A 25,820-nucleotide genomic window follows, 5' to 3' on the forward strand; every position below is an offset into this window, starting at 1 on the left:
ATATGTGAGCTTACTTAGGTATTGCTTACCTATTATTTTGCATTATTTATTTTGTATAAATCAAACGTGGGCTATACGTTTAATAATTAACATATTTCTGCATGGAGCAAATGAACACTCACAAATGCCCACAAGTATTTCAGATGGAAAACTTGTAGTAATTCTTACTTGGAGGGCAGACAGAATCATTCAGCATGCCAGTTTCTGATTTGGAATCTTCATCTTCACTGTCCCACTCTGACTCTTCATCAGATTCATCTTCACTCTCTCCATCTTCATCTGTGACATGTAAAATATATATCTATTTAGAAATCTAATATGTTTGGAAACATGGGTTTAAGCATTGTGCAACAGCATTTAAATAAGGCATGACAGAGTTATATGCTTTTATATGTTAAGAGTAGTAAGGAAAGCAACTCATAAAAAGTGTAAATAATAATAAACATAACACTGGCAGACAGAAATACATACACAGAAAATCAATACATAAAATTCTTAGCTTGCATACTCCACAGCACGTTTGAGCATCCACATGTTCTGTCCTTTATATTCTCAATAAATTATTCTGGATGTTTTAATGTAAACATAAGTAGCATGTGAACATCATGAACCATGTGGTCTACAAAACGTATAAGTCAAAGAGTTGTCTATTCAGTGCGGCTGGAAAAAAATTCGGCAACCAATATCACATTTTTAAGCTTATGTCAGTGCATATTAAATTACAATTGTGCAAGTAAAATTACACTAACAGTAGATGCTCTAACATAGCACTGTTGCAATTTATAGCCTTGCCAAGGATATGATCAGTGTCCTGCTTTCAAAGCTTTAGTGCACATTCCATATGCCCAAACTGCCATTGGTTTAAGCACAGCCATATAAAAGCAGTTTGGACACCAAGAATACAGACTACAGCTCTGACAGAAAAAAATGCTAAGAAAGAAATAACCAAATAAGAAACAATGTATCTATATACATGACAGTATTGTACTATGCATTAGTCACAGGCCAGTGTTTTTGGTAATTTATATCAGTGGTGAAAGTGGCCAAATTATACTGCAGTCAAACTTAAAAATGTTTCCACTTTCCTCTTTTCCCAATCTTGTGTTGCCATGGGGTTAGTATATTTAATTTTTGGGGGTGTATGTTTGAGTAGTTTCCACTGACTGTACATTTACTAAATTTGTTTACATTTGCGATCACTTGACTTACATTTTTTCAGTTTAGATAACAGTAAATGCCAATGACGTGTTTTGCATTGATCAAAGTTCACCTGAGATTAAAAGAAATAGAATCATACATAAACCCTAACAATATACACAAAAAAAAAGTAAGGGGGCAGGAGTCAACCACTGCAACCGTGATCTATTAGAACATCTACTGTTATGGTAAGTTTACTTATACAGCTATAGTGTTTTCAACATTTAGATCTCTGTTGCAGAGTCCTAAGCTATATGGGTAGATTATCATAGTTTGTAAACATATAGGGAGGAGGAAGGTACTCAAGCATGTAGGAGCCCCCAGGGAATGCTCCTTGCAAAGCCTGTTTTGGACCAGAAAAAGAAATCCAGTTTGTAAAGCTTTGTGAATGTATGAACACAGGACCAAGTTGCTACTTATAGAATTCATCTAGAGTCCACCCATTTCCAAAAAGACAGATGAAGCCAAAGCTATGAGAGAATGAGCCATAACCTCACCTGCAGTTTACTGTGATGAGTAAAACAGATAGAAATAGTACAAGACAACCATCTGGTCATCTTTTTTTCTTACCCTCATAACAGACAAACAACTGAATAGATTTCCTGAAAGGTTTATTTTTTTACAGGTAGCATCTGAGCTGCCTGTAGACACTGAGACAATGTAGGAATTTTTCTCCTTTGTTTTTAGGTTCTGGGAAAATACTGTGAGATTAACAATTTGGCTGAAGGCAAACTCTGAAACTACTTTAAGCATAAAAGAAAGATTATTTCTCAAAGAAATCCTGTCCACATGGAAATGAGGTAGGGTTGACTCACCAAAAGAGATTAAAACTCAGACGCTCTTCTTGCAGATGGCACAGCAATGAGTAATGCAATTTTCCATGTTAAGATCCTTAAACTGGCTGATGATCTTGTTCAAATGGAAGAACTGTCAACTTTTCATGCACAAAATTAAGATCTAAAGGAACAGTCACCTGTTTTTCAAGTGGGTGGATATGTAAAACGTCTTTCAAAAACAGGTTGACTTGAGGACAACTAGGAAGGGGGACATAAGGTCCGACTAGGTATAAATGGCCAAAAGATTAATCTTAACAGAAGAATAAGAGAGGCCAGAAGATAACACACACAAACAATTAAGAACCAGATACAATGGGGCCTTGAAAAGGTCCTACTTCTTAGACTGCCACCAACTAGGAAATCTTTTCCATTTACACATATACGATTTTCTAGTCCACATGTAATTGCATCTCTTTTGGCACCTGTTGCATGTCCTCAAGAAAAAGGTGATGAAAGGTATCAAACTATCATGCAAGCAGTCAACCAAAGTGTTTACATGTTTGAAATTACCAAACAATCTATGTCTTATCTGAGTAAATCCTTTCTGTGGGGAAGTTGTGGTTAATTGCTCTTGGCCAGTTTCAGAAGAAGGAATAACCACTTGTACATGTTCCAAAAGGGAGTCACCACCACAATATTTGACGATGGTGGTCCCCACAGGTGGATCAATTCCTGGAAGACTCCAAATGTAATTTCCAATTGTGAGGGTCTACCTTCATAATACACATCTTTATCTGCTACAAGACTGTGCTCTGAAGGAGTGTATGAAGTCTGAAGAGTCAGAATGAGCTGAGCTGCTACCTCCTAGGCAATCATAGCAAGTTTGCAAAGGGAATAAGATATGGTAATGCCTTGTTTGTTTATTTACCACTGTGATATTATTTGTGATAAGTTGCACAGGTCCTTGTGACCAGAGATAATTTAAAGATTTTAAAGCACTGATAACTACCATCAATCTGCTTTTCCCTGTCCTTGACCATTCTGCAGACCTTGTAGTTTTCATCCCTTTTGAATCTTTTACCCAAGGAAAGTCTGAAATATCTGTTGTGGCAGACTGGGATGGAGACTGACAGAAGAAGGGGAGACCTGGACTGAGATAACTGATTCAGCAACCAAAGTAACTCCCTTTTAACAAACCCCAGAACTGAAGAAGTCTGTAATATGCAGATGAAAGCGCTTGACCATTTTTTATGAGCTTGGAGTGTGATTAAAATTTATATCTTACTTGTTTGAGTTGAGCTTCACTTGTACCGCAAAGCTTAGTTGAGAGATTATCTGTCTCTCGTGATATTTATTCAAACCCCAGAACTGGACTATGAAAAGATAAAGGGTAATGATGCTGAGCCCAGGGTGATCTGATGTACCATTGAATTATTCTCATGTGAAGCCTGATTAAGGGAATCACGAGAATCATAAAAAACATGGAATCTAGAATCCTGAAAAATTCTCTTCCAGAAGCCTGAAATTTGCTGGAGAAATCCAGGAAGACTTCCTTGCACTGTTGTACTTTGTGCAGTGGAAGAAAGTCTCTTCTTAGAGATGAATATAAAACACATCCCAAAAAAACAAGTGAACGGGAAGGGATAAGTGATGATTTCTGTAAGTTCAGTTGAAACATCAGCCTGAGCTGGAGTTTCATGACCCATATCAGGGAATCCTGACAACTACAAAAAGTGAGTGCAAATATAAGACAATCATCCAAATATGGAAATATGTAAATGTCTAGAAGCCTGCAGTGAGCAATCACTGTAGCCAGACACTTTGTAAACCCCCTTGGCACAGTACAGTTAAGACAGAAAACTGATATTAGCCAGAAGCAGAAATTTTTGAAAAGCACCTGAATTCCTTGCAAATTGAAATTTGATGAGAAGCATCTTTTAGGTCCACTGTTAACATGAAGCTGTAGAAGGATATGAAGAATAACATGGTTTGAAGGGTTTACATTTTGAATTTTGGAATCTTGACAAAAAGATTGAGGAAAGGAGAGATCTATGACTGATCTCCAAGTTCCTTCTTTCTTTGGTGCTAGAAAATCTTAAATAAAAATTATGCCCAGCTGAGGGCACATATTTTATCAACTCCTGTGCCAACATTTGCTCTAAAAATAGGTGGGAACAAGGATGTCTGGATTTCAGGATGAGGAGGAATCCCGTGAAAAGGTGAAGGGATTGCTCTTACCATCTGTACCCTGTTGGTGTAGTCTAGGAATCCACTTGTCTGAGATAATCTGATAACACTGTGAAGGCCTAGAGTGATGGAGAAATTTGAAGGATTGCCAGGGTGGAAATGGAGACTGTCCTTAGTTATGGAAGGTTCCCTCTTTTTTTTTGTTTGAACCTCCTTGCTACCGCTGTTTGATACTTTGCTTATTAGAACTTTGCTAAGACTGCTTACACTGTTTCCTGAAAAGGAGGGAAAGTTTATATTGAAATTTGAAAATGAGGCTTGAAAAATCTGAGTGCCACCTTGAATTAATTTCAGTCTCATTAAATTTTGAAGGACTTGTGCAGCAGGACAGACCAAATAATATATATTTGTCCAGGGGGCAATTCAGAAATCCAGCTTTAACATTTTGAGAACGTAACCAAGCAAATCTTAGAACTACCAGCAGCCAGCAGCAGTACTTCTGAAAACATCAGCAGAATCTTAACAACACTTTAAAAAGTGTTTGGTTACCTGAGAAGCAGACACAAATAAAGAATGTGAAGATATTTTAACCTGAGAAACGGGAAGGTTAACTGCCAGCTTTCTCATGGTCTCAAAAGAAGCCAGTAAACATTCTAACATGTGACTCTGGCAGTTCAAAATTAAGTTAATTAGGTTAAGGTAGCAAAAGAATAAACTCATTCCCCCAAATTTGCTTTCCTATCCTTGTCAGAAGAGGAGGAATTAGCATTCACACTATGTTTAGCAGGACAATACTTTGATAGATATTACTGCAGAATCTGATTTGAAGTTAGATAACAGTTTATGGGGCTGACTCTCAGGCATAATACAAACTGTTAAGAAAACATTCTCAAAGGCAGACTGCACAGGAGGAACAGCTACAGGCTGAGAACTCCATTTGTAACAAATCATAAAACTTTTGCTGGGATATGGGGGTATGATTCTGTTCCCAATTAAATAAATCTCTCACTTTCTTAATAGTGTCGGAAAAATACATTTCTTCTGGAGGGAAATCTGAAGAAACACTTTGCTCCAAATTAGTATTTTCAGTTCAAAGAGAATTAACTGAAGAATCACATTGCCCCCTCCTCTCTTCTGTGCTCATCTGACTGAGAATATTTTTCGTTTTTTTTTTTTTTTTTTTTATTATTATGTAGTTAGAAACCAACATTTAATACATTAAAAGTAGAGATTAATCCCTTAGCAAATCTTCAATGTATATAGTTAAATAAACAGGAGAAGAAATACTTTTACGTTTCTGTTTTTCCTTTCTGGAAGACTCTATGGAAAAAGACTCATGACTGGAGCACTAGGTCAGGAATCAGTCACCTTACCCCGGCTAAGCAGTAAACACTTATCCTTCCCCTGACTTGAGTGGTTTCGCCTTACTTGATGAAGGAACCCTACAGCTGCAGAGGATGTGCCAATCTCCTGGTCCTTAGTAGCTTCACAAGGAACTACAGAGGGACCACAAGCACAAGATGGATGGTGTGAAGAACCAGTTTTGTCCATGGCACATTCACCTACTAATAGCTGAGGCAGTGATGGATCTGGCTGGACAAAGAGAAACTCCTTAACAACTTTCTTCTTGTTGACAAGGGAAGCAAGAACCATAGAGACTGACAATTGTTTCATGTTCGAGCCAGGAAGTAGATCTCAAAAGCAGGTAGTGGAGTGTGAGTGAGTCTTTAAACCTTCTCACAGGAAAAAGAAGATTCTGAGATAAAATTTCTGTCACAGTCCCCAAAAGCAGCAAATCCTGCCTCACACACTTATTCTACAGTAAAGTGCACATGGCTAACATTATAATAAACTAAGATGACAAAGTGCAAAGCATTGCTTAGCATAAAATAAAAAGTTTCACAGAAAAAAAAATAGTTTTTGTCACAGAAAAATGACATACTGGAATTTTTTTCCCTGATGGGTACTTCTCTGCCTAGTCTTGAAATGATCGCTATTCAATGATTCAGCCATCAGTTCCATGAAGTCCACAGAGCCAGAGCACTTTGGCAACAAGAAAGTCTGACTCCTTTGGCACCCAAACTGCCTCTTATTTGGGTTTGCTTAAGCCAATGGCAATTTTTTCATGTGGAGGTACCCTTAAGCTTGAAAAGTTGGTCAGTGGTTACATTCTAAGCAAAGATATAACCCATATAGCTTAGGCTATTGCAAAGTGATTGAAATGTTCAACAGTTTAAGTAACATAGCAAAACTGGGAGAATAGTAATCTGTAGAAGTAATTTCAAGTGAGAAACAGTTTCTTTAATTTGCAGAGTTATCCATATAGCGCTCAACTAGCAAGTCCATCACTGTCTCTGGTACTGGTTTCTGAATAACCATATACATGATTGAGAACACAAAGTCAAAATCAGAAAAGTTACCTCTAGTTGTAGAAAGCTGAAACCTTTCCATATTCAGAGACAGCTCTATCAGTGTGCTTTTGCACAAGGGCATGCATTAAGCACCACAGTGGGCAGTCTCCACAGTCTCACTATATGCTAAAGAGCCATTGTGGGGGAAAGATATAAGCTAATTAGCTATGTGCTCTCCACACAGCATTTATGCAACCAAGCAATTCAAAGAATCACTCATATGGGTAAATTAAAATTGCTACTCCTGGCTGCCTGTGGTAATGAACATGGCAAAAAGACCATTCTCACCCATCACAGTAGAAACATGTGCTGGGGAGTTTAGCAATCACGTAGTGTTAGGGCATGTGTGTTTATGTATGTGAGGGGCTACATATGTAAGTGTGTGTGCGTGCTTTTGCCTGGTGGGTCACATTTGTTGGGGGGAACGTTGGATTTGTGAGTGCTCGTATGTGTATGTGTGTGTGTAAGAATGCAATCAGGTGTGAAAAGTTTTTTTTGTGTGTGTGTGTGTGTGGGTGGGTGTGTGCACACGTGTGTGTGTGTGTGTGTGTGTGTGTGTGTGTGTGTGTGTGTGTGTGTGTGTGCATATGTGTGTGGTGTTACTTTCACACTCTCCTAGACTAATGAGCAAATCATGCAACATTGGGTTAGGAGGACCACTATCACCAAGGATAACTTTCAACTCGTGCCTTGAAAAAAAAATTTTTCTAATTTGTGTTTCTTCCTACTACTCTGTTACTTTATCTTGCTTTGCTTTTTCCTGCTAATTGCTGCCTGTTCTCTAAAGTGTTCAACTGCCTCTTTTCTGTTGCATTTATTGCTGCTTGTTTATAGCCTGTCTAAATCGTTAACTGTTATTCTAAGCTCTTAGTTTTGGTTTAAGCACTTGGGCTTTAGGCCCACCCCTTAGCTCTCCCTGACCTTTTTCCCTCAGATTCTGACAAATGTGGATGGATGCTTCCTACAGTTTTTCCTGCCAGTGTGGTTAATATGGACATACTGAGACAGTGTAGCAACTGCCTCATGTACATGGACAATCATCTACTACTACCACCTAGGAATGCAATCTGTGAGAGATGCAATTACATTAGGAACCTAGAGGCCAAGCTCTCTCCCCCTCAAGCCAGTATATGCACTGAAAAGGTTGTCAACACAATCACTACACCTCAAACACCACTCACACCTACACAACTCACACCTACATATGCGGAGGCCCTCCACATAAACATACCCAAACAAAGGAGACCTCCAAGGCAAAAACACACGTGATCTCCACAACCCTCCGCACCACATACCACACATAGTCCATACACCTGTGCCTCACAACCACTAAGGAGTCACCATAAACCCAACATATTAGTCACAGGAGACTCCATTGTGAGATATACAGATGTGCCTCTCACCAAGCTGAATAAGGAGAAAGTCACGGTTAGTTGTCTCTCAGGTGACAGAATCCACCATATCACACATGCACTTAAGTCTCTCAACAACAGGTACTGTTATGACTCTGTCATAGTCCATAGACAATAAATTAAAAACTAACACACCAAACTATAAAAAATTCACTATCTACTATACAACAATCTCTTTATGCACATATATTTTTATACATATTTATATGGGCATTTATTCAACTCAATTATTTACTATACACATATAATTTAAATAATACATATGTGGATTTAATTTTGTGAAGCATTTATGTGTCTATCCATTTATTATACATATATATAAACAATTTTTAAATAAAGTATATGGTTTCATACATTTTTATGGATGGACAGTTGAATTAATCAATTATAATATATATATTTATGTTTTATTAGGTTATAAGATATTTTATATATATATTTTTTATACTGCACATTTATTTGTAGGACATATACAACACACTATTTTATATTATACAATATTCATTTTATTGGTCATAAGAGTACACAATAGATTATTTAATATTTTAAGTACTCACTGATTAATTGAATAATTGTCTGTGTATATTTAAGCGGCTTGATTTGTGTAGTTACTTGTGTTCTGAAGAAGTCCGTGGAGACGGACGAAACCTAGGTCGATGCAAGTTATGTACTGTTTGTTTTCTTTATATATTAAACTACAAGTTTGCAGCGTTCATTGACCTTGGATTTATTCGTGGTTCGTCACGATATTTTCGATTTTATTTGTGGGCATATACAGTCTTCAGCAACCTCCACTACGACTGTGTGCCTTTCCTTCTTTTTGGTGATTTGGTTTGTTTGTGGTGCTGGTCAAACAGTATGACACAGAGAAGACACTCCAGGTGCAGTTAACCACTGACAAGACCCCTACTCAAATCATAGCTAGCTACCGGCCCCCAAATCTGAATCAAGATGCCCAATCTGCCTATTTGAACCTGTTCAAATCTATCAAGATTCAACCCTTTACCCTGATCCTGGGTGACTAACTTCCCAAACATAGATTGGAAGAACTACTCATGTCAGAACACAAATGCCCATAGATTCCTTGATGTGGTCAATGCAAATGCCTTGGAACAGCTAGTCGATACCCCCACAAGGGGGGATAATATCTTGGACTTAGTATTAACCAACATGAGTAACCACTGCATCTTCCCTATAGTATCATCCTCCCTGGTAAGATCCAACCACAAAACTGTCACTTTCAAAGTCACCATCTCCCCCAACCCCTCCTCTAGCTAGGATCAGACATAAAAACTTCTCCAGAGCTGATTACAGCCTCCTAAGGGATGGTATAAACAGCTTCACAGCCCCTTCCCTCTCTGTAGGAAGTAGCACCAATCTCCAAAAGTATACCAAAGCACTATACGAGCATTTATATTGATGCATGGAATCAGGAATACCAGACAGGACTAAATCATCCTCACAATGAAGAGTAAACCTGTCTGGTGGACATCTGTAATAAATAAACTCTATAACAAAAGGAAAAAATTGCTGTTTAGGACCAAGAAGGAGCAGGTGCCCAATTGGAAGCAATGTCTCCTTAGCCTGAACAAGCAAATAAGAGCACTAGTGAAATCCTCCAAAGCAAACTTTGAGTCCAAATTGGCCACATCTACTAGAGACAATCATAAGGACTTCTTCACATATGTCCGCAACCTCAAAGGAAGCACCCAGATCTGTTCAGAACTGGTGGTTAAGGACACCACATATACAAATGCCGTAGATATAGCAAACTTGCTGGCTAACAGATTCAGCAAAAACTTTACCCATCTGTCCCACCAATCAGTAACTCAGGACATCCCCAGTACCTGCCCCCTTCCCCTTATATCTAGGGAACAGGTCATCACTGATCTCTCAAAGGGAAAAAATACAGCCTCCATGGGACCCAATAACATCCCAGGCTGTATCCTATGTGAACTCAGGCAGGAACTTACAGCATCATTAGGCATGCTATTCAACCAAAGCCTGAGTAATGGCTTCATCCCAGCTGAGTGGAGGACAGCCACTCTCATCCCTTTACACAAAGGTGGAGCATCCACCGATCCAGGAAATTATAGACCCATCAGCCTAACTAGCCTGATCTGCAAGGCCATGAAATGGATTATCATGGACTTTATTAACAACGACATTGGCAACTTCCAAACACTTGATCCCACATAGTTTGGCTTTGTCAAGGGGAGGTGATGTCTGCTAAATTTGGTCAACTTCTTTGAGACAGTCACCAAAGCCATGGATGAGAGGAAGACTGTTAACGCCACCTACATTGACCTGGCCAAAGCCTTTGACACTATTCCCCGCTTGGGCATAATAGATAAACTCTCTCAACTAGGCATCAATCCATATGTTACCAGATGGGTAGCAAACTGGCTCACTTGATAGAAACCATGTAGTCAAAAAAAAAGCCACCTCAAGCAGTAAACCCGTAACAAGTGGCATGCCCCAGGGTTTGGTCTTGGGGACTCTGTTATTTGGGATATACTTTTCTGAGGTGCAGGCCAAAACCAGTGGGCTATGGCTGACTAAGTTTGCAGATGACTGCAAGCTGGGTGCTGTCATCAATTCCCATAGTGATGTGGACATCCTCCAAGAGGGTCTCACTCAGACAAATGACTGGTGCCAGAAACATGGCCTCAAGCTGAATAACAAAAAATGCATCATCATCCCCTTTGGGAGAGTGACGTCCCCACAAATGATCACATTAATAACAATGTCCTAAGCACTCAATCAGACTTGAGGGATTTGGGCATCCAGGTTGATAGCAACCTGACTTTTGACCACCATGTTGCTTCTGTGGTATGGAAAGCCTTCTACATGGCCCACCTCAAAAGTAAGGGTATCTCATCCAGGAACATGGAGGTAATAACATCCCTGTATTCTTCCCTTATAAGGCCCATTATTGAGTACAATGCACCTTTCGACATGTACCTCACAAAGCAAATTCAGCAGCTGGAGAGACCACAGAGGTTTCTCACCAGGAGAATCCAGGGCCTCAAACATCTACCATACACAGATAGGCTAAGAGCCCTATCCCTCTACTCAGTTTCATATAGACTCCTCAGAGGTGACCTCGGTCTGGCATACAAAACGATCATGGAAACCACTTTGATGGGACTGCTGCATATCTGCAAGTCAAGCTCCACTCGAGTAACACACATGCGTGTCCTCAACCTGGGCTGTGACATCAACAGGACTTGTAGGCGGGACAGATTTGTGTCCCAGCGACTCCCTCATCTTTGGAATAGACTCCCTCTTCACATCAAGCAGAGTACCTCTTTATCCCTTTTTAAGCACAACCTGGATAACTGGATGAGAAAAAGAAAATATACCCCTGGGATTCCACTCATATCACTGCTGGACAGGGGCATTGGGTGCTGATTTGTCTAAACATGGGCTAAAGTCTTGGCTAGGCTTAGAAGGGCCTCAGGGGTAATAGCCTAGTAACCTCCTATGATACTATGAAAGATCTGGGTCGGGGAGAGAAGAACACTTCATATTGTGCCTTAAGAACACACATATATAAAAAGACAAACGTGGGTCAGGAGCATCCAGTAGATGAATAACTCTATAATCCTGTCCCAGGACAGCACTTAAACATAATGTGGATTAGGGGAAACAGTAGACACAAGGCATAACTATTTAATAAGCACTTATAAATAAGTAGGCAATGTGGGATCACTAGACACCAGGGATACTATAAACAGGATGTTTTAATGTCACTGCAAATGATTCAAAGCCTGCACCCTCCACCTCCCAGACAGAATATTAGTCTTCTGTTCCACTGCGAGACACCAGGAAAGAGAAGGAAAAAACAAATTAAAGTAGAAAAAAATTAATTTACAAAGGAGGTGAGAAAAGGCACTGCACTTTTGACACAGAAAATAGCAGCATTAAATGAAAAGTTAGTGCAGCAATTGTTTACTTACTATATAAGAATGATGGTGGGCATTACTCAGTGCCTGCAGTAGTTCATGAGTTAAAGGCAAAAGTACAGGGAGGAGCCAGATCACAGTCAAATGGAGTCCTAGGTAGGATAATGGACAAGGGCCCCCCCAAAATGAATTCAGTGTCCCATTACTTGCCCCCCAAATTACAATAAACACTGTTCAAAACTATATGCATACTGTTTTCTTCTTTACTTCTGTAATGATTACAGAGAGGTACATTTCATTTAAAACTTTTAATTTATTTATTCTTTTTTTGAGTCCCACTAGGTTAGTAGTCTCTTTTCAGGGAGATCCAGTGTGGTAGGTATTTATACTACTAGGGAAACTTTTGCCAGGTTATCTGTCTCTTTTCAGAGTAGATCTGAGGTGGTATCTATACTGTTTAGGGTGATTTGGCCAGGGCATCAGGAAACTTCCTCTACTCTTTTTGATAAGTACCATAGGATCTTTTATATCCACCTGAGCAACCACCAACTAAAGCAGATGGGGCCTCAGTTTAATGTCTCGTCTAAATGATAACTCACTGAGGAGTGCAGCACCTGATAGAAGGCCACTCAAACTACTGTTATAATCCACCAATATCTCTAGTCAACAATTATGGTGACTAAATCAACATGTCTGACTGTGATACGGCAACAGTAAAGTATTCCAATTACTTTATGCAAATGCACATTAGTCCTGCAAAAACAGACTAATAGGTTCATAAGTAGGTACTAGGCTATCTGCCTGAAGGCATTTATAAGAATGTGTTGGCTTTCGCCGCCCCCTTAGATTAGTTCCCTGTGCCTCTGTCCAGCAGAGCCATTGAAGTGATCCCTGGGGTAAACTTTATGTTTCCCATCCACTCAACAAGGTTTCTCTTGAAGAGGGTTAGCGAAGCGCTCTGCCTAATGTAGATTGGAATCTTGTTCCAGAGCATGGGACGTCTCTGGGACAGGAATCTATCCCTCCAGCACACCCTATGTATTGTTGTGGTGAGGTTTAGATCCCTAGAGCGTGTGGCTCGAGGGGATATGGTTTTCTTTAGGTGGAGCATGTCCATCAATTCTAGGTTGGACATTTTCTTGTATGTAAGGCAGAGATCACCTCTGAGTAGGCGGTATGCAACCGAGTACAACTGGAGTTTCTTCAGTCGAGCTGCATAGGGCATCTGCTTGAGGCCAGTGATCCTCTTGGTGAGGTACTTCCGTGGTCTTTCCACTTGTTGCAGGTGTCTTGTAAGGTACATCCCAAATGGGGCATTGTACTCTATGATGGGTCTGATGAGTGATGCGTAGAGGGGCCCAATGACCTCTTTTGGTCTGGATGCAAACCCTTTTGTGATTAGGTGGGCCACATAGAAGGATTTTCTAACCACTTTGGCAATGTGATTATCAAAGGAGAGGTTACTATCTAGTTGGGTATTTAGGGGGCTACCACCTATGTGATAGTTTGTGGGTACTTTGTTTTTTACAAAGGGGATGACTATGCACTTTTTGGCATTTAGCTTGAGACCATGGTTTTGACACCATGTATCTGTCTTAGTGAGACCTTTTGGAGGATGTCTGTGTCAGCCGGTGGGTCAATTATAGCCCCTAGTCTGCAGTCATCTGGAAACTTGGTCAGCCATAGTCCTCCTGTGCTTGCCTGTAACTCTGAGAAGTATAACTTGCCAAAAACTTGCCAAAACTTGTTAATTTACCTATGTATTTGTTATGCTATTCTGAAGTGCGGAGCTTTTCTCCCCGAGCCTCCACTGAAAATGGACATAAATCCAGTTGGACCAGCCCGGTCAACAAATGTAAAATAAAATAAATATGCTGAACAGGAGGGGTCCTAGGACTGAGCCCTAGGGAATGCTACTTGTAACCGATTTAGAGTCAGACCTAGCTCCTGCAACTCTTATCATGTGGGTTCTGTCCATGAGCCAGCTGGCAACCCATCTCGTGACGTAGGGGTTTATGTTCAGGCTGGAGAGCGTGTCTATAATACCTGAGTGGGGAATGGTGTCAAAGGCCTTTGCGAGGTCTAGGTAGGCTGTGTGGACCATCTTTCCCTCATCTATAGCCTTGGTAACTGTCTCAAAGAAGTCCACCAGGTTTAGGAGGCATGATCTGCTCTTAACAAAGCCAAACTGGGTAGGGTCCAGTGTTTGGAGGTTTCCAATGTCTCTGTTAATGAGATCCATGATGATGCACTCCATAGCTTTGCAGACCAAGCTAGTCAGGCTTATAGGGCAGTAGTTCCTGGGGTCCGTTGTGGCTCCACCTTTGTGGAGCAGAATAACCATTGCTGTGTGCCACTCTGTGGGCACATAGCCTGTGGAGAGGCTGAGTTTAAACAGTGTGTTTAGGTGAGGGGTTAGTTCATCATTGAGCTTGTGTAGGACGCAGCCTGGGACACCGTCCGGTCCCATTGATGCTGTGTTTTTGGCTTTAGAGAGTGTTGTTTTGACCTGAGTGTCTGTGATTTCAGGGGCACTACATTCTTCTGGAATAGTTATGGGCCCTTTTGGGTGAGAGAGGGGGGTGAAGTTTGCACTGAACCTGTCTGTCAGGATGTTGGCTATATCGGTCGGTTCATTGTATTTTGTGCCATTCTACACTAACTCTGAGCAGATCTGAGAATTACCACTTAGATTCTTGACATAGCTAAAGAATGCCTTGTGGTTATCTTTGGAGTCCATGGCAATTTTTCTTTCAAAGCTAGCCTTGGATGATTTTATGAGGGAATGCAGTTTCTTGCTGATACTGATCAGGGATTTCTTCCCTTCTTGGGATTTTACTCTTTTCTGTACTAGTTTTCTTCTTCTGTTGTATAGCTTGTTTATGGCAGAGGTCCACCAGACTGGTTTCCTTTTCTTGGAGGAGTGAGTCTTGGTTTTGTTTGGGATAGCACGATCCATGCATTCTTGTATGTGCCCGTAGAGTGCATTAGTAAAGGATTTTGCAGCTTGGACAGCATTATCTTTTAGCATGGGGGCTTTGAAACGTCCCACCTCGGTCTTAAGTAATGTGAAGTTTGTTTTTGAAAAGTTTTTCACGGTGGTTTCTTTGACCGGGGGGGAGGGGGGTGGAATGTGGATATCCAGAGTGATTAGTTTATGGTCAGATCTAACCAGCGAGGGGTGGACCTCCGGTGTGGAACACCGGTCGCCCATGTTGGTGATGACCAAGTCCAATATGTTGTCACCTCTGGTGGGGGTGTTCACCAGTTGATCCAGGGCATTTGAGTTTATAAATTCTAGGAAATGTTGGGCAAGGGAGTTCATACTTGAGTAGTTCTCCCAGTTAATGTTTGGGTAATTGAAATCACCCAATATCAGGGTGTTTGGTAGGACCTTTATGTTTTCCAGTGTTTCCAGGAATGTGGAGTGGGGGTCCTGGGACATGGTGGGTGATCTGTAGCAAGCTATAATTTGAATAGCAGTTTTGCCCATTGTTAGTTGCACGTGGATGATCTCTGAAGCATCGTGCTGTGCCACTAACATTGAGGTGTGGGTATCCTTGATGAATATGGATACTCCCCCGCCTTTTGTATTTCGGTCCGGGTTTTGTGGCCGAAATGTATGGTATGAGTTGTAGCCTGATAGTGCTGGGGTGCTCTCTGGAGCCTTAAACCAGGTTTCTGTTACTGCACATATATCGATTTTCTCCATACTGAGGAGTGCCTTGAGTGTGTGCATTTTGAGGTTTAGACTTCTGGCATTGAGCAGCATTACCCTCAGTTTTTTGTTACTTGTGCTATTTACAGCGGTGGGTTTGTCTTTTGAGTCTTGCCTAAAAAAGGCACTATGGGGTGGCAAGAGCCTTGGCCAATATTGGAAAGCCTAAGGGTGACAGGTGCAAGCCGTCTCTAGCAAAGCAGCGTGGCTTGTCGAGCATATCATCCCAGGCTGACAGACACTGGATCCCCTTTGAATGACACCAGAATCTTAGCCAATTGTTGAAATTGATAATTTTTTCTCTATACCGTGGTATCATTCTTGGTGAGGGCAGGATGCTACTCAGGGTCAGGGTCATACCAGCCTGGGCTATGTGATCAGAGAGCTCCTCCATGTCTCTTTTCATGTGGTCCAGGGAGGTACGGCTCAGGTCATTCACACCAACATGGACAATGACAGAGTCATATCTGTACTTGTTCTGGAGTGACCTGAGTGCTTGTGTTATGTGGCAGATAGATCCTGGCACCCGACAGGGAACTCACAGTAACCTTCTCCTTGTTCAGCCTAGTGAGTGGGACGTCAGTGTGCCTGACTATAGAGTCACCTATTACTAGTGTATTGGATATGTTATTTAGCCTTAAGGGCTGTGATTGTGTGGCCCACTGGTTTTGTGAAGTATGTGCTTCATGGTTTGTGTTGGGGGGGGGGGGTTGGAGGTTGCTTGGATGTCTGCTTTGGAGGTCTCTGTTGCTTTTGCAGATTTGTATTTAGAGCCTCCAAGTATGTTTTTGTGTATTTATGTATGTTTTTTGCCAGTGCTAGTTTCATAGGTCTATGTGAGGCTGGTGGTGTGATGCAAGTAATTCCCTTCTCCTCTTAACTGCCTGGTCCAGCCTTGGGTTGAGAGAGCTTAGCCTCAAGTTTGGCTGTATAATTGCATCTCTCGCATGTATTCTTGTTTGGTGGAAGGAGGAGAGGGTTGTCTGTGTACATGAGGCAATTGTAACACTGCCTCAAAATGCCCAGATTCACCAGTTGGACTGGAGAGTACACCTGAAACTGCCCTTTGGACATGCCTGGATAGGTGCAGTGAACTGTTTTACTGATAGGCTGGTAAGGTTGAATAGAGAGCCTTGTCCTTGTCTACAGTATAGGGGGTCTAGTGCTAAGGTTTATTAGTGCTTGCTATGAGTTTTGGGCAAGTGCCGGGATGAGAAGTGAATGATTTGAGTGCTTCAGTTGAAAGTTTGTCTAGTTCCAAGGGAAAAAAAATGAAGAGTAGACTTTGTGGAGCCAGGAATAGTTATCTCCTAGCTAACTGGCACTGCCCGGCATGCAAAACCGTGCAAATGTGGGTTTTATAGCAGGGAAATGAAAGAGATAGAAATTAGCCCAAAATGGCCAATAAACTACTAATTTCTGGGCTGAAACCATTCTGCCAGGGACAGATAGGCTGCTCAAAGCTCCTTCTCTCATAGTGAACAGAGAAACTTCCTTCTATCCAAGTAAGGTATGGGCAAACACAGAGACTTGTAACACAGCCCTGAATTCAGGGCTAACTTTACCAGCTCAGCAGGGTTAGCTATTTTTATTTACAAATATCCCCCATCCTTAACTAAAATCAGCACAAGCAAGGAGAATCCCATGTGGAGCTAATGGTAGCTTTAAATAAAGTGGCTTATTGGTGGTTTCCTTCATTGTGGTAGACTTTTTCTCTTATCCACACAGGATTCTACTCAGTTGTGCTGACTTTGGCTTTTTTGTTTTTCATCTTCCTTCAGGACCTGTCCATCCAGCATGTTCTATTGATTGTGATAATGAGGTTGAGGTCCCTGGAGTGTGTGGTGCGGAGGGATTGGGATTTATTTAGGTGTAACATTTCTAACAGGGCTGGGTCAGACATTGCTTTGTAAGTCAAGCAGAGATCACCTCTTAATAGACGATATGAGACAGAGAAAAGCTGGAGTTTTTTGAGTCTGTTCACGTAGGGCATGTGTTTAAGGCCTAGGATCCTCTTCGTGAGGTACTTTTGTGGCCTTTCCAGCTGTTACAGGTGTTTAGCAAGGTACATGCCAAATAGGGCATTATACTCGATGATTGAGGGAATAGTAGAGAGAGATGATGACCTCTTTCTTCCTGGATGCAAAGCCCATGGTAATGAGATGTGACCAAAGTGGCAATCTGGTGATCGAAGGAGAGGTTGCTGTCAACCTGTGTCCCCAGATCTCTTATAATACCTTCAGTGTTCAGTGGGCTACCATCAATGTAGTAATTAGTGGGAACTGAATTTTTCCAAAAGGGAATGACAACGCATTTTTTGGCATTAAGCGTAAGCCATGGTTTTGACACCAGTCGTTGGTCTCAGTGAGGCCATTCTGTAGGATGTGTACATCACTTGGGGAGTTAATAATGGCTCCCATATTGCAATCGTTGTTGAACTTGGTCAGCCAGAGTCCCTCTGTGTTGGCCTGTACTTCTGATAAGTAGATGCCAAACAGGAGAGGACCCAGGACCGATCCCTGTGGGACTCCACCCGTGACTAGTCAGCAGTCTGATTTGGAGTCTGCTACTTTCACACTGTGGGTTCTATCTGTGAGCCAATTTGTAACCCACCTAGTGATATAGAGGTTGATGCCTAGTTTGGTGAGTCTATCAATAATTCCTGAGTGGTGAATGGTATCAAAGGACTTGGCCAGATTGAGGTAGGCTGTATGAACTGCCTTGCCCTCATCCACAGCACTGGTGACTGACTCAAAGAAGTCAACCAGGTTGAGCAGGCATGATCTACCCTTCACAAAACCAAATTGCATGGGATCGAGAGTTTGGAGATTCCCTATATCCTTTTAATTAGGTCCATGATGATGCACTCCATAGCCTTACATATCAGACTCATCAGGCTAATGGGGAAATAATTCCCAGGGTCTGTAGCCACTCCCCCTTTATGGAGAGGGATGGCTGTAGCAGTACGCCATTCTACAGGGACAAAGCCTGAGGTGAGGCTGTGACTGAACAGGGCACACAGGTGTGGTGGCAGTTCACTTTGTAGTTCATGCAGAACACAGACAGGGATATTGTCGGGTCCCATGGAAGCTTGTATTCTTGGCCTTGGATAAGGCAGCTTTAACCTGTGCTGCAGTAATGCTGGGTGCCTGACATTCTTCCAGTATTGTGATTGGTCCTTTGTGGGGGAGACAGGGGTAAAGTTGGCACTGAATCTGTTGGCCAGTATGTTGGCAATGTCTGTTGGCTCAGTATAGGAGGTACCATTGTGCAGTAACTCAGAGCAAATCTGGGTATTGCCATGGAGATTCTTGTACAACTGTAGGAGGCTTTGTAGTTCTTTTTAGTGTCTGCTGCAATTCTGCCTTCATAGCTAGCTTTAGAGGTTTTGATGAGGGATCTAAACTTTTTGTTGAGGCTAATAAGGGAGTTTTTCCAGTCTTGGGACTTCACCTTTTTCTGCAACAAGTTTCTTCCTTCTGTTGTAGAGTTTGTTAATGGCAGGGGATCACCAGATTGGCTTCCTTTTTTTGGAGGAGACTGTATTGGTTCTGTTGGGTATGGCTAGTTCCATGCATTTATGTACGTGTTCGTACAGTGCATTGGTGTATGATTCTGTAGTCATGCACCTATTTTCCATTTGCATGGGTGCTGTGAAGTTAGCCACCTCTATTTTTAGGAGCCCAAAGTCAGCTTCGGAGAAGCTTTTCATGGTGGTTACCTTTGCTGGTGGTGTGGGTGAGATGTGGATTTCCATGGTAATTAGTTTGTGGTCGGATCTAACCAGGGAGGAAATGGCTATTGGTGTTGAGCAATGGCTGCCCATGTTAGTAATAACCAAGTCAAAGATGTTGCTTCCTCTAATAGGGATAAGAATGAGCTGGTCCAGCGCATTGGAATTAATGATTCCAGCAAGCATTGGGCAAGTGTATTGGTGCATGAGAAGTTTTCCCAGTTGATGGAGGGGTAGCTGAAGTCACCCAGTATGAGAGTGTTGGGTTGGACCATAATAGTTTCCAGGGTGCTTAGGAACGTGGAATGAAAATCTTGGGGCATGGTTGGTGACCTATAGCAGGCTATAACCTGAATGGCCATCTTACCCACTGTTAGTTGTACATGAAGTGTTTCCAATGTGTTATGCTAGGCTATTAGTCTGGAGGTGTGCATATCCTTTATGAATATGGAGATGCCACTGTATTTGGAGCTTCAGTCCATTTCCTGGGGCCAAAAAGTGTGGAATGAGTTATAGCCTGGTAGCGCAGGGGTTCTTTCTGCTGCTTTAAACCAGGTCTCCGTTACAGCACAAATGTCGATGTTCTCCATTTTGAGGAGTGCTTCGAGCAAGTGCATCTTGAGATTTAGACTTCTAGTGTTGAGCAGTATGACCCTCAGATTGCATTTATTTAGAGCTGTTACGGTGGTAATTTGGTCTTTGGAACACCGCCTAAAAATGGCACTATAGGGGTGGCAAGAACCTTAGTCAGTATCCAGAAACCTAGAGGTGACAGATGCAGGCCATCTCTGGCAAAGCATCGAGGTCTGTCAATCATGTCATCCCAAGCAGACAGATACTGGATCCCCTTAGACTGACACTAGAATCTTAGCCAATTGTTGAAGTCAATCATTTTCTGCTTGTACTGCAGTATCATTCTGGGCGATGGAAGGATGCTGCTCAGAGCTAGGGTCATACGTGCCTGTGCTACATAATCTGAGAGCTCCTCCATGTCTCTTTTCATGTAGTCCAGAAAGGTACATCTCAGGTCATTCATACCCGCATGGACAATGACAGCGTCATACTTGTACTTGTGGAGTGACCTGAGTGCGTGTGTTATGTGTCAGATCCCGGCTAACTTTAAGGTAACTTTCTTTTAACTGACCCTAGCCAAGAACTCAACTCCAACAGAACAGAAAACTTAAAACAAAACAAATGTAATACTAGAATAAGATACAAAATAGAAGTGATCAAACCTTAAATAAAGAACTTTAAATCAAAATTAAATGCAGAAACGAGTGATACCACACAAACACTTCAGATAACTACAGATATTACTAAATAAAATAGCAATGCTGTCTCTCAGCTCCGTCCACTTATTAACTGATGTTATTCAGAGTTTGCAAAGGAATTCTTGGTGACTTTTTTAACTGACCCAAGCCATGAACTCTTAAAACTCAAACTGAACAGATAACTTAAACAAAACAAATGTAATAATAGAACAATATACAAAATTGAAGTGATCAAACCAGGAACCTGGGTGACTGGATGGGAAACAGAAAATACACCCCTGGGATCCTACTTGTGTCCTTGCTGGACAGGGGAAACAGGTGCTGACTTTGTGGGAACATGGGCAACATTCTTGGCTAGGCTTATAAAGGCTCCAGGCCAATAGCCTCGTATCATCCTAGGAACCTATCTCTGATTTTGTCTCCTATTCATGCCCTGTCCAATTCATGCCCTGTCCTTGTCCCAAAGTACTGTGTGTTTAAGTGACCTGCTCAACTGGAAATCTAGGCTAGGCTTCTCAAGAATACATGTAGGTGTTCATATAGTTTTTTGATGTAGGCTTGGATATTAGTGCTAGTTCCTACTGAAGGGACGGTGGCTGAGAAGCTGCTTATACCTGCTCTCAGGAGATTGCAGTCAGCTTTGGAAAAGTTTTTTTGTTTAACCCTGACAAGGGAGGGGGAGGGTCAGGGGAGATGGTGACTTCAAAGGTGATCGCTTTATGGTCAGATCTTACCAAGGAGGATGACATTGTAGGGGTGCTACAGTGGCTACTCAGTTAGTACCAGGTCCAGGATAATTTCACCTCTCGTAGGGGTGTCAATCAGCTGATCCAATGCATTAGCATTGACAGGATCAGGGTAGAGGGTTGAATCTTGATTGATTCAAGTACGTCCAGATAGGTGGAGTGGGCATCTTGAGTCATGGTTTGGGTCTGTAGCTAGCTATGATTTGAATAGGTGTTTTGTCAGCAGTTAACTACAATTGGAGTGTCTCCTGTGTGTCATACCGTCTGACCAGCCTGAAGGTCTGTATGTCTTTGATAAATACTGAAACTCCACCTCCTTTGGCTTTGCATCCCTCCATTTGGGGTCTGAAAGTATGGTAAGATGAGTAACCTGGTAAAATGTCAGCATTCTTCAGGGCAAGGAATGCTTGCAATGAGTGCAGTTTCATGCTAAGACTCCTAGCTTTTAGCAGCATGACCTTTAAATTTCATTTAGAAGAATTTTTCATGTTAATTTTGTGCTCATGACTTTGCCTAAAAAGGCACTATGGGGGCAGCAAGAGCCTTTACCAGAAGCCTGAAGCCCAAGTAAGACAGATGAAGGCCATCTCTGGCAAAGCATCATGGTCTGCGAATCATGTCTTCCCAGGCTGTTAGGTACTGGATCCCTTGGAATGACACCAGAAACTAAAGCAATTGTTAAAGTCAATCATTTTCTGTTTGTATTGAGGCATCATTCTAGGTGATGGTAGGATGCTGCTTAAGGCTACAGACATATCTGCCTAGAACACATATTAAGCAAGCTCAATCATGACTCTCTTCATATAGTCCAGAGAGGTACATCTCAAATCATTCACACCAACATGGACTATGACAGAGTCATAACAATACCTGTCCTTGAAAGACTTGAGTGCGTGTGTGATATGGCGGGTACTAGCCCCTGATAGACAACTGACCAAGTCTTATTAAGTCTGGTGAGAGGCACATCTGTGTGTCTCACAAATGCTTTGGAACAGCTAGTTGATAACCCCAGAAGAGGTGATAATATCTTGGACTTGGTATTAACCAACATGAGTAACCACTGCAACATCCCTGCAGTATCATCCTCCCATGTAAGATCCGACCATAATGTGGTCACGTTCGAAGTCACCATCTCCACCGACCCTGCTCTAGCTAAGTCAAACAAAAAAACTTCTCCACAACTGATTACAGCCTCCTGAGGGATGGTATAAACACCCTCACAGCCCCCTCCCTTCTCTAGGAACTGGCACCAGTATTCAAAACTATACCAAATTATTATATGAACATTTATATTGATGCATGGAATCAGGAATACGTGACATGACTAAATTCTCCTCCTCTAGGAAGAGTAAACCTGTCTGGTGGACATCTGCAATAAATAAACTATATAACAAAAGGAAACAATTGCTGTCCAGGACCAAAGAAGGAGCAGGTGCCCAATTGGAAGCAATCTCTCCTTAGTCTGAACAAGCAAATAAGAGCACTACGGAAATCCTCCAAAGCAAACTTTGAGTCCACACTGGCCAAATCTAGTAGGGACAATCATAAGGCCTTCTTCACATATGTCCGTAATCTCAAAGGTAGCACCTAGATCTGCTCAGAACTGGTAGTGAAGGGCACCACATATACAAATGCAGCACATATAGCAAGCTTGCTGGCTAACAGATTCAGTTTGTTTGTGTGTATATGTGTGTTTACCTGTCTTGCATAGTGGTAATGCTGAGGTAATGTTTTTTGTTAAAATAATATTTAGGGCTTGGACTAGGGACAGTGTCAGTAAGGTGGTACACATACATGCAAACCCTAACTCTGGTTATTTTTTTTTTCAATCTTATTAGGTTTTAACATTTAGAAATTGATGTAATGTGCATTGATGTTTCTGCACATTGACAAATGATAACATATATATATATATATATATATATATATATGTATATGTATATATATATATATATATATATATATATATATATATATATATATATATATATATGTATATATATATATATATATATATATATATATATATATATATATGTATATATATATATATATATATATGTATGGTTTCACTTCTCAAGCTCAAATTACTGAAAACTCGAACTTCCTGTGGTCAAGACCATATGATCGAGTTTTCAGGAACTCGAAATTGTGAAGTCTTAAAAAACAAAAACTTTATATTAGTTGAAAATAAGTTTTTTGCAGGGGGGCAAGTCCACCTGCACTCTCCTTACTTAAATATACCATCTCCGTTATCGCACTATAGTGAGGAAATGGGAAATCTCCCATTCTGCATGTCTGCATACAGCGTGGAATGGGAGGTTTCCCTTTTCCCCACTGTAGCGCAATCTTGGCGTTGGTATATTTAATTAAGGGGGGGTGGGGTGCAGGGGGGCATGTCCCCTACAGAAATTATGTATTTTACTTTTTTTTTGTTCTTTCAGTTTGGAATCTCGAGTTTCAGAAAACTCAATCATATGGTCTCGACCACATGAAGTTCAAGTTTTTACTAATTCGAGATTATGAAGTGGAACCATATATATAAATAAATATATATATATATATATATATATATATATATATATATATATATGTATATATATATATATATATATACATATATATATATATATATATATATATACACACACACACACACACACACACACACACACACACACACACACCTACCCTATCCACTAACAAACTATCCTACTGTGATCTCCCAGGCAGACAATTACTCTCACATATATTGTAAAACATGCAGTCCCTAACATGCACATACGCAGGCACACCCAACATCACTACCTGTCTGCTAAAGTCCTTGGCATTTACCTTTACTCTGATGGGTGGATATAATCTTTTAGCTTTATTCATTAACATGAGCAGCCATGAGCAGTTTATTACAATGGGTGAACATAAGCCTTTAGCTGTGTTTATTAACATCAACAGCCATGTTAATACATGGTTAATCAGCATATGGTTCTTCCCTGGAATGCCTCATTAGGATTTAGCAAAGCTGCAGGGACAGCAGACCATGGTGCTGCATATCTTTGCATTGTAACACCCTTGCAGGACTATATCTGAAACAGAAATGGTCACTGCATGGTGTACACCTTGTATACTCCTCATGGAAAGCATTCTGAATCAGGTATATAGCCTTTTGGAGCCTGAAATCCCAAAAATACTGTTTATGTTTCACAATGCAATAGTTCTTATTCTTAAAAAACTTGTGCCATGGTGTATGCCTTAAGTACTCTGTTCTCCAGTCTGTAAACCTAGACAGGTAGGGGTTCTAATCTTCCTGCGTATAACTTTGTGTGTGTATGTGTGTGTGTGTCTGTCTCCATTATGAATACTAAGACCGTAACTGTGTATTCAACACTGCCTTGGAGACTGGCATGGTTATGCATTGCTTTGAGTGTGTGATTGGCATAATGGTTAAGGTGTTTACCTTACAAACATATGGTGCAGGGTTTGATTCTCACATGGGATAACTGGCTAGGCTTAACATGGCCCACAAGGGCAGTTAGCCTAGTACTAATCCATGAACCTATGAATCGATGCCTGCATCTTATCTTGAAGTGAATGTTTTGCAAATGCTGCAGTCTGTTAACTTCAAATGGTCATTCTGACCTTGACCACATTTAGAAATGCCATTATCTCCATACCGTATTTAGATTAATTTATAAAATTCTGAGGACAAAATTTCTAGATATTCATCTTTAACAGCACATTACATAAGGTAGTGGTATTAAAGACAAAGCAACAACAGCAAACTGAATGTGTAAATGTTAGCTTTTGCAAGTAAAAATTGTCCTTTTCCTGTAACATTTAAGAAGACAAAAAAGTTACATTTTCTGAGAAATGTCTTATTTTCAGTCAAGACGCTCAGAGAAAATACTATAATTGTATGATTTTTTACATTTATTGTTTGTCAGTCAGATAAATGTTCCGCATATACAGGTTCACAGATATATGCTAGGCTAATGACTGCCAAGGCCTTTATAAGTCTAGCTGCACTACTCATCTCAATTGCGTCACCATGTAACATGTGCATCTTAATTGGAAGGGATGCTTGTTAGGAGGTTTTGTGGGGGGAGTATGTTACTTAAGGAATGTTTACTGTCAGCCTCTGTCTATTAGAGACATGGGTCCCAGTCCAGTGATGAATTTATGATTACCCATTCAACGTTAGTTAGGGAATAAAGAACAAAGACTATGGTGTAGGTAAACCGGTCCTCCAAAAAATAAATCATATAATATCACAGTCAAAGGAGGCAGCGGAACACAGCAGTAAAATTCAAGAGTTTAATCACAGAACAAACAGTAAGCGCTTTTGCAGCAGCAGCTGAGTCATCAGACAAATAAAGATCCAAATTGTAGTACTTTTAAACAGCAAAGCAGCCAATTAGCATGCAAAAACAATTAGGAATTAACAAGAGCCCTTAAAGTCACACC

The 25,820-nt window shown here is 41.0% G+C and overlaps 1 protein-coding gene across 1 annotated transcript in view; it reads right to left on the reverse strand.

The window, feature by feature from the left end:
• CFAP44 (cilia and flagella associated protein 44) overlaps positions 1-25,820 on the reverse strand; it is a 1,689,287-nt gene that overhangs the window by 211,892 nt on the left and 1,451,575 nt on the right. The window contains exon 33 of the mRNA XM_044073142.1: positions 169-279. Within this exon, the coding sequence (XP_043929077.1) occupies positions 169-279 (111 nt within the window). The remainder of the gene's footprint in view (positions 1-168; positions 280-25,820) is intronic.

The sequence above is a fragment of the Protopterus annectens genome, chromosome 5.part1 (assembly GCF_019279795.1).
Source record: "Protopterus annectens isolate FY-2018-M chromosome 5.part1, PAN1.0, whole genome shotgun sequence".
Classification (NCBI taxonomy): Eukaryota; Metazoa; Chordata; order Ceratodontiformes; family Protopteridae; genus Protopterus; species Protopterus annectens.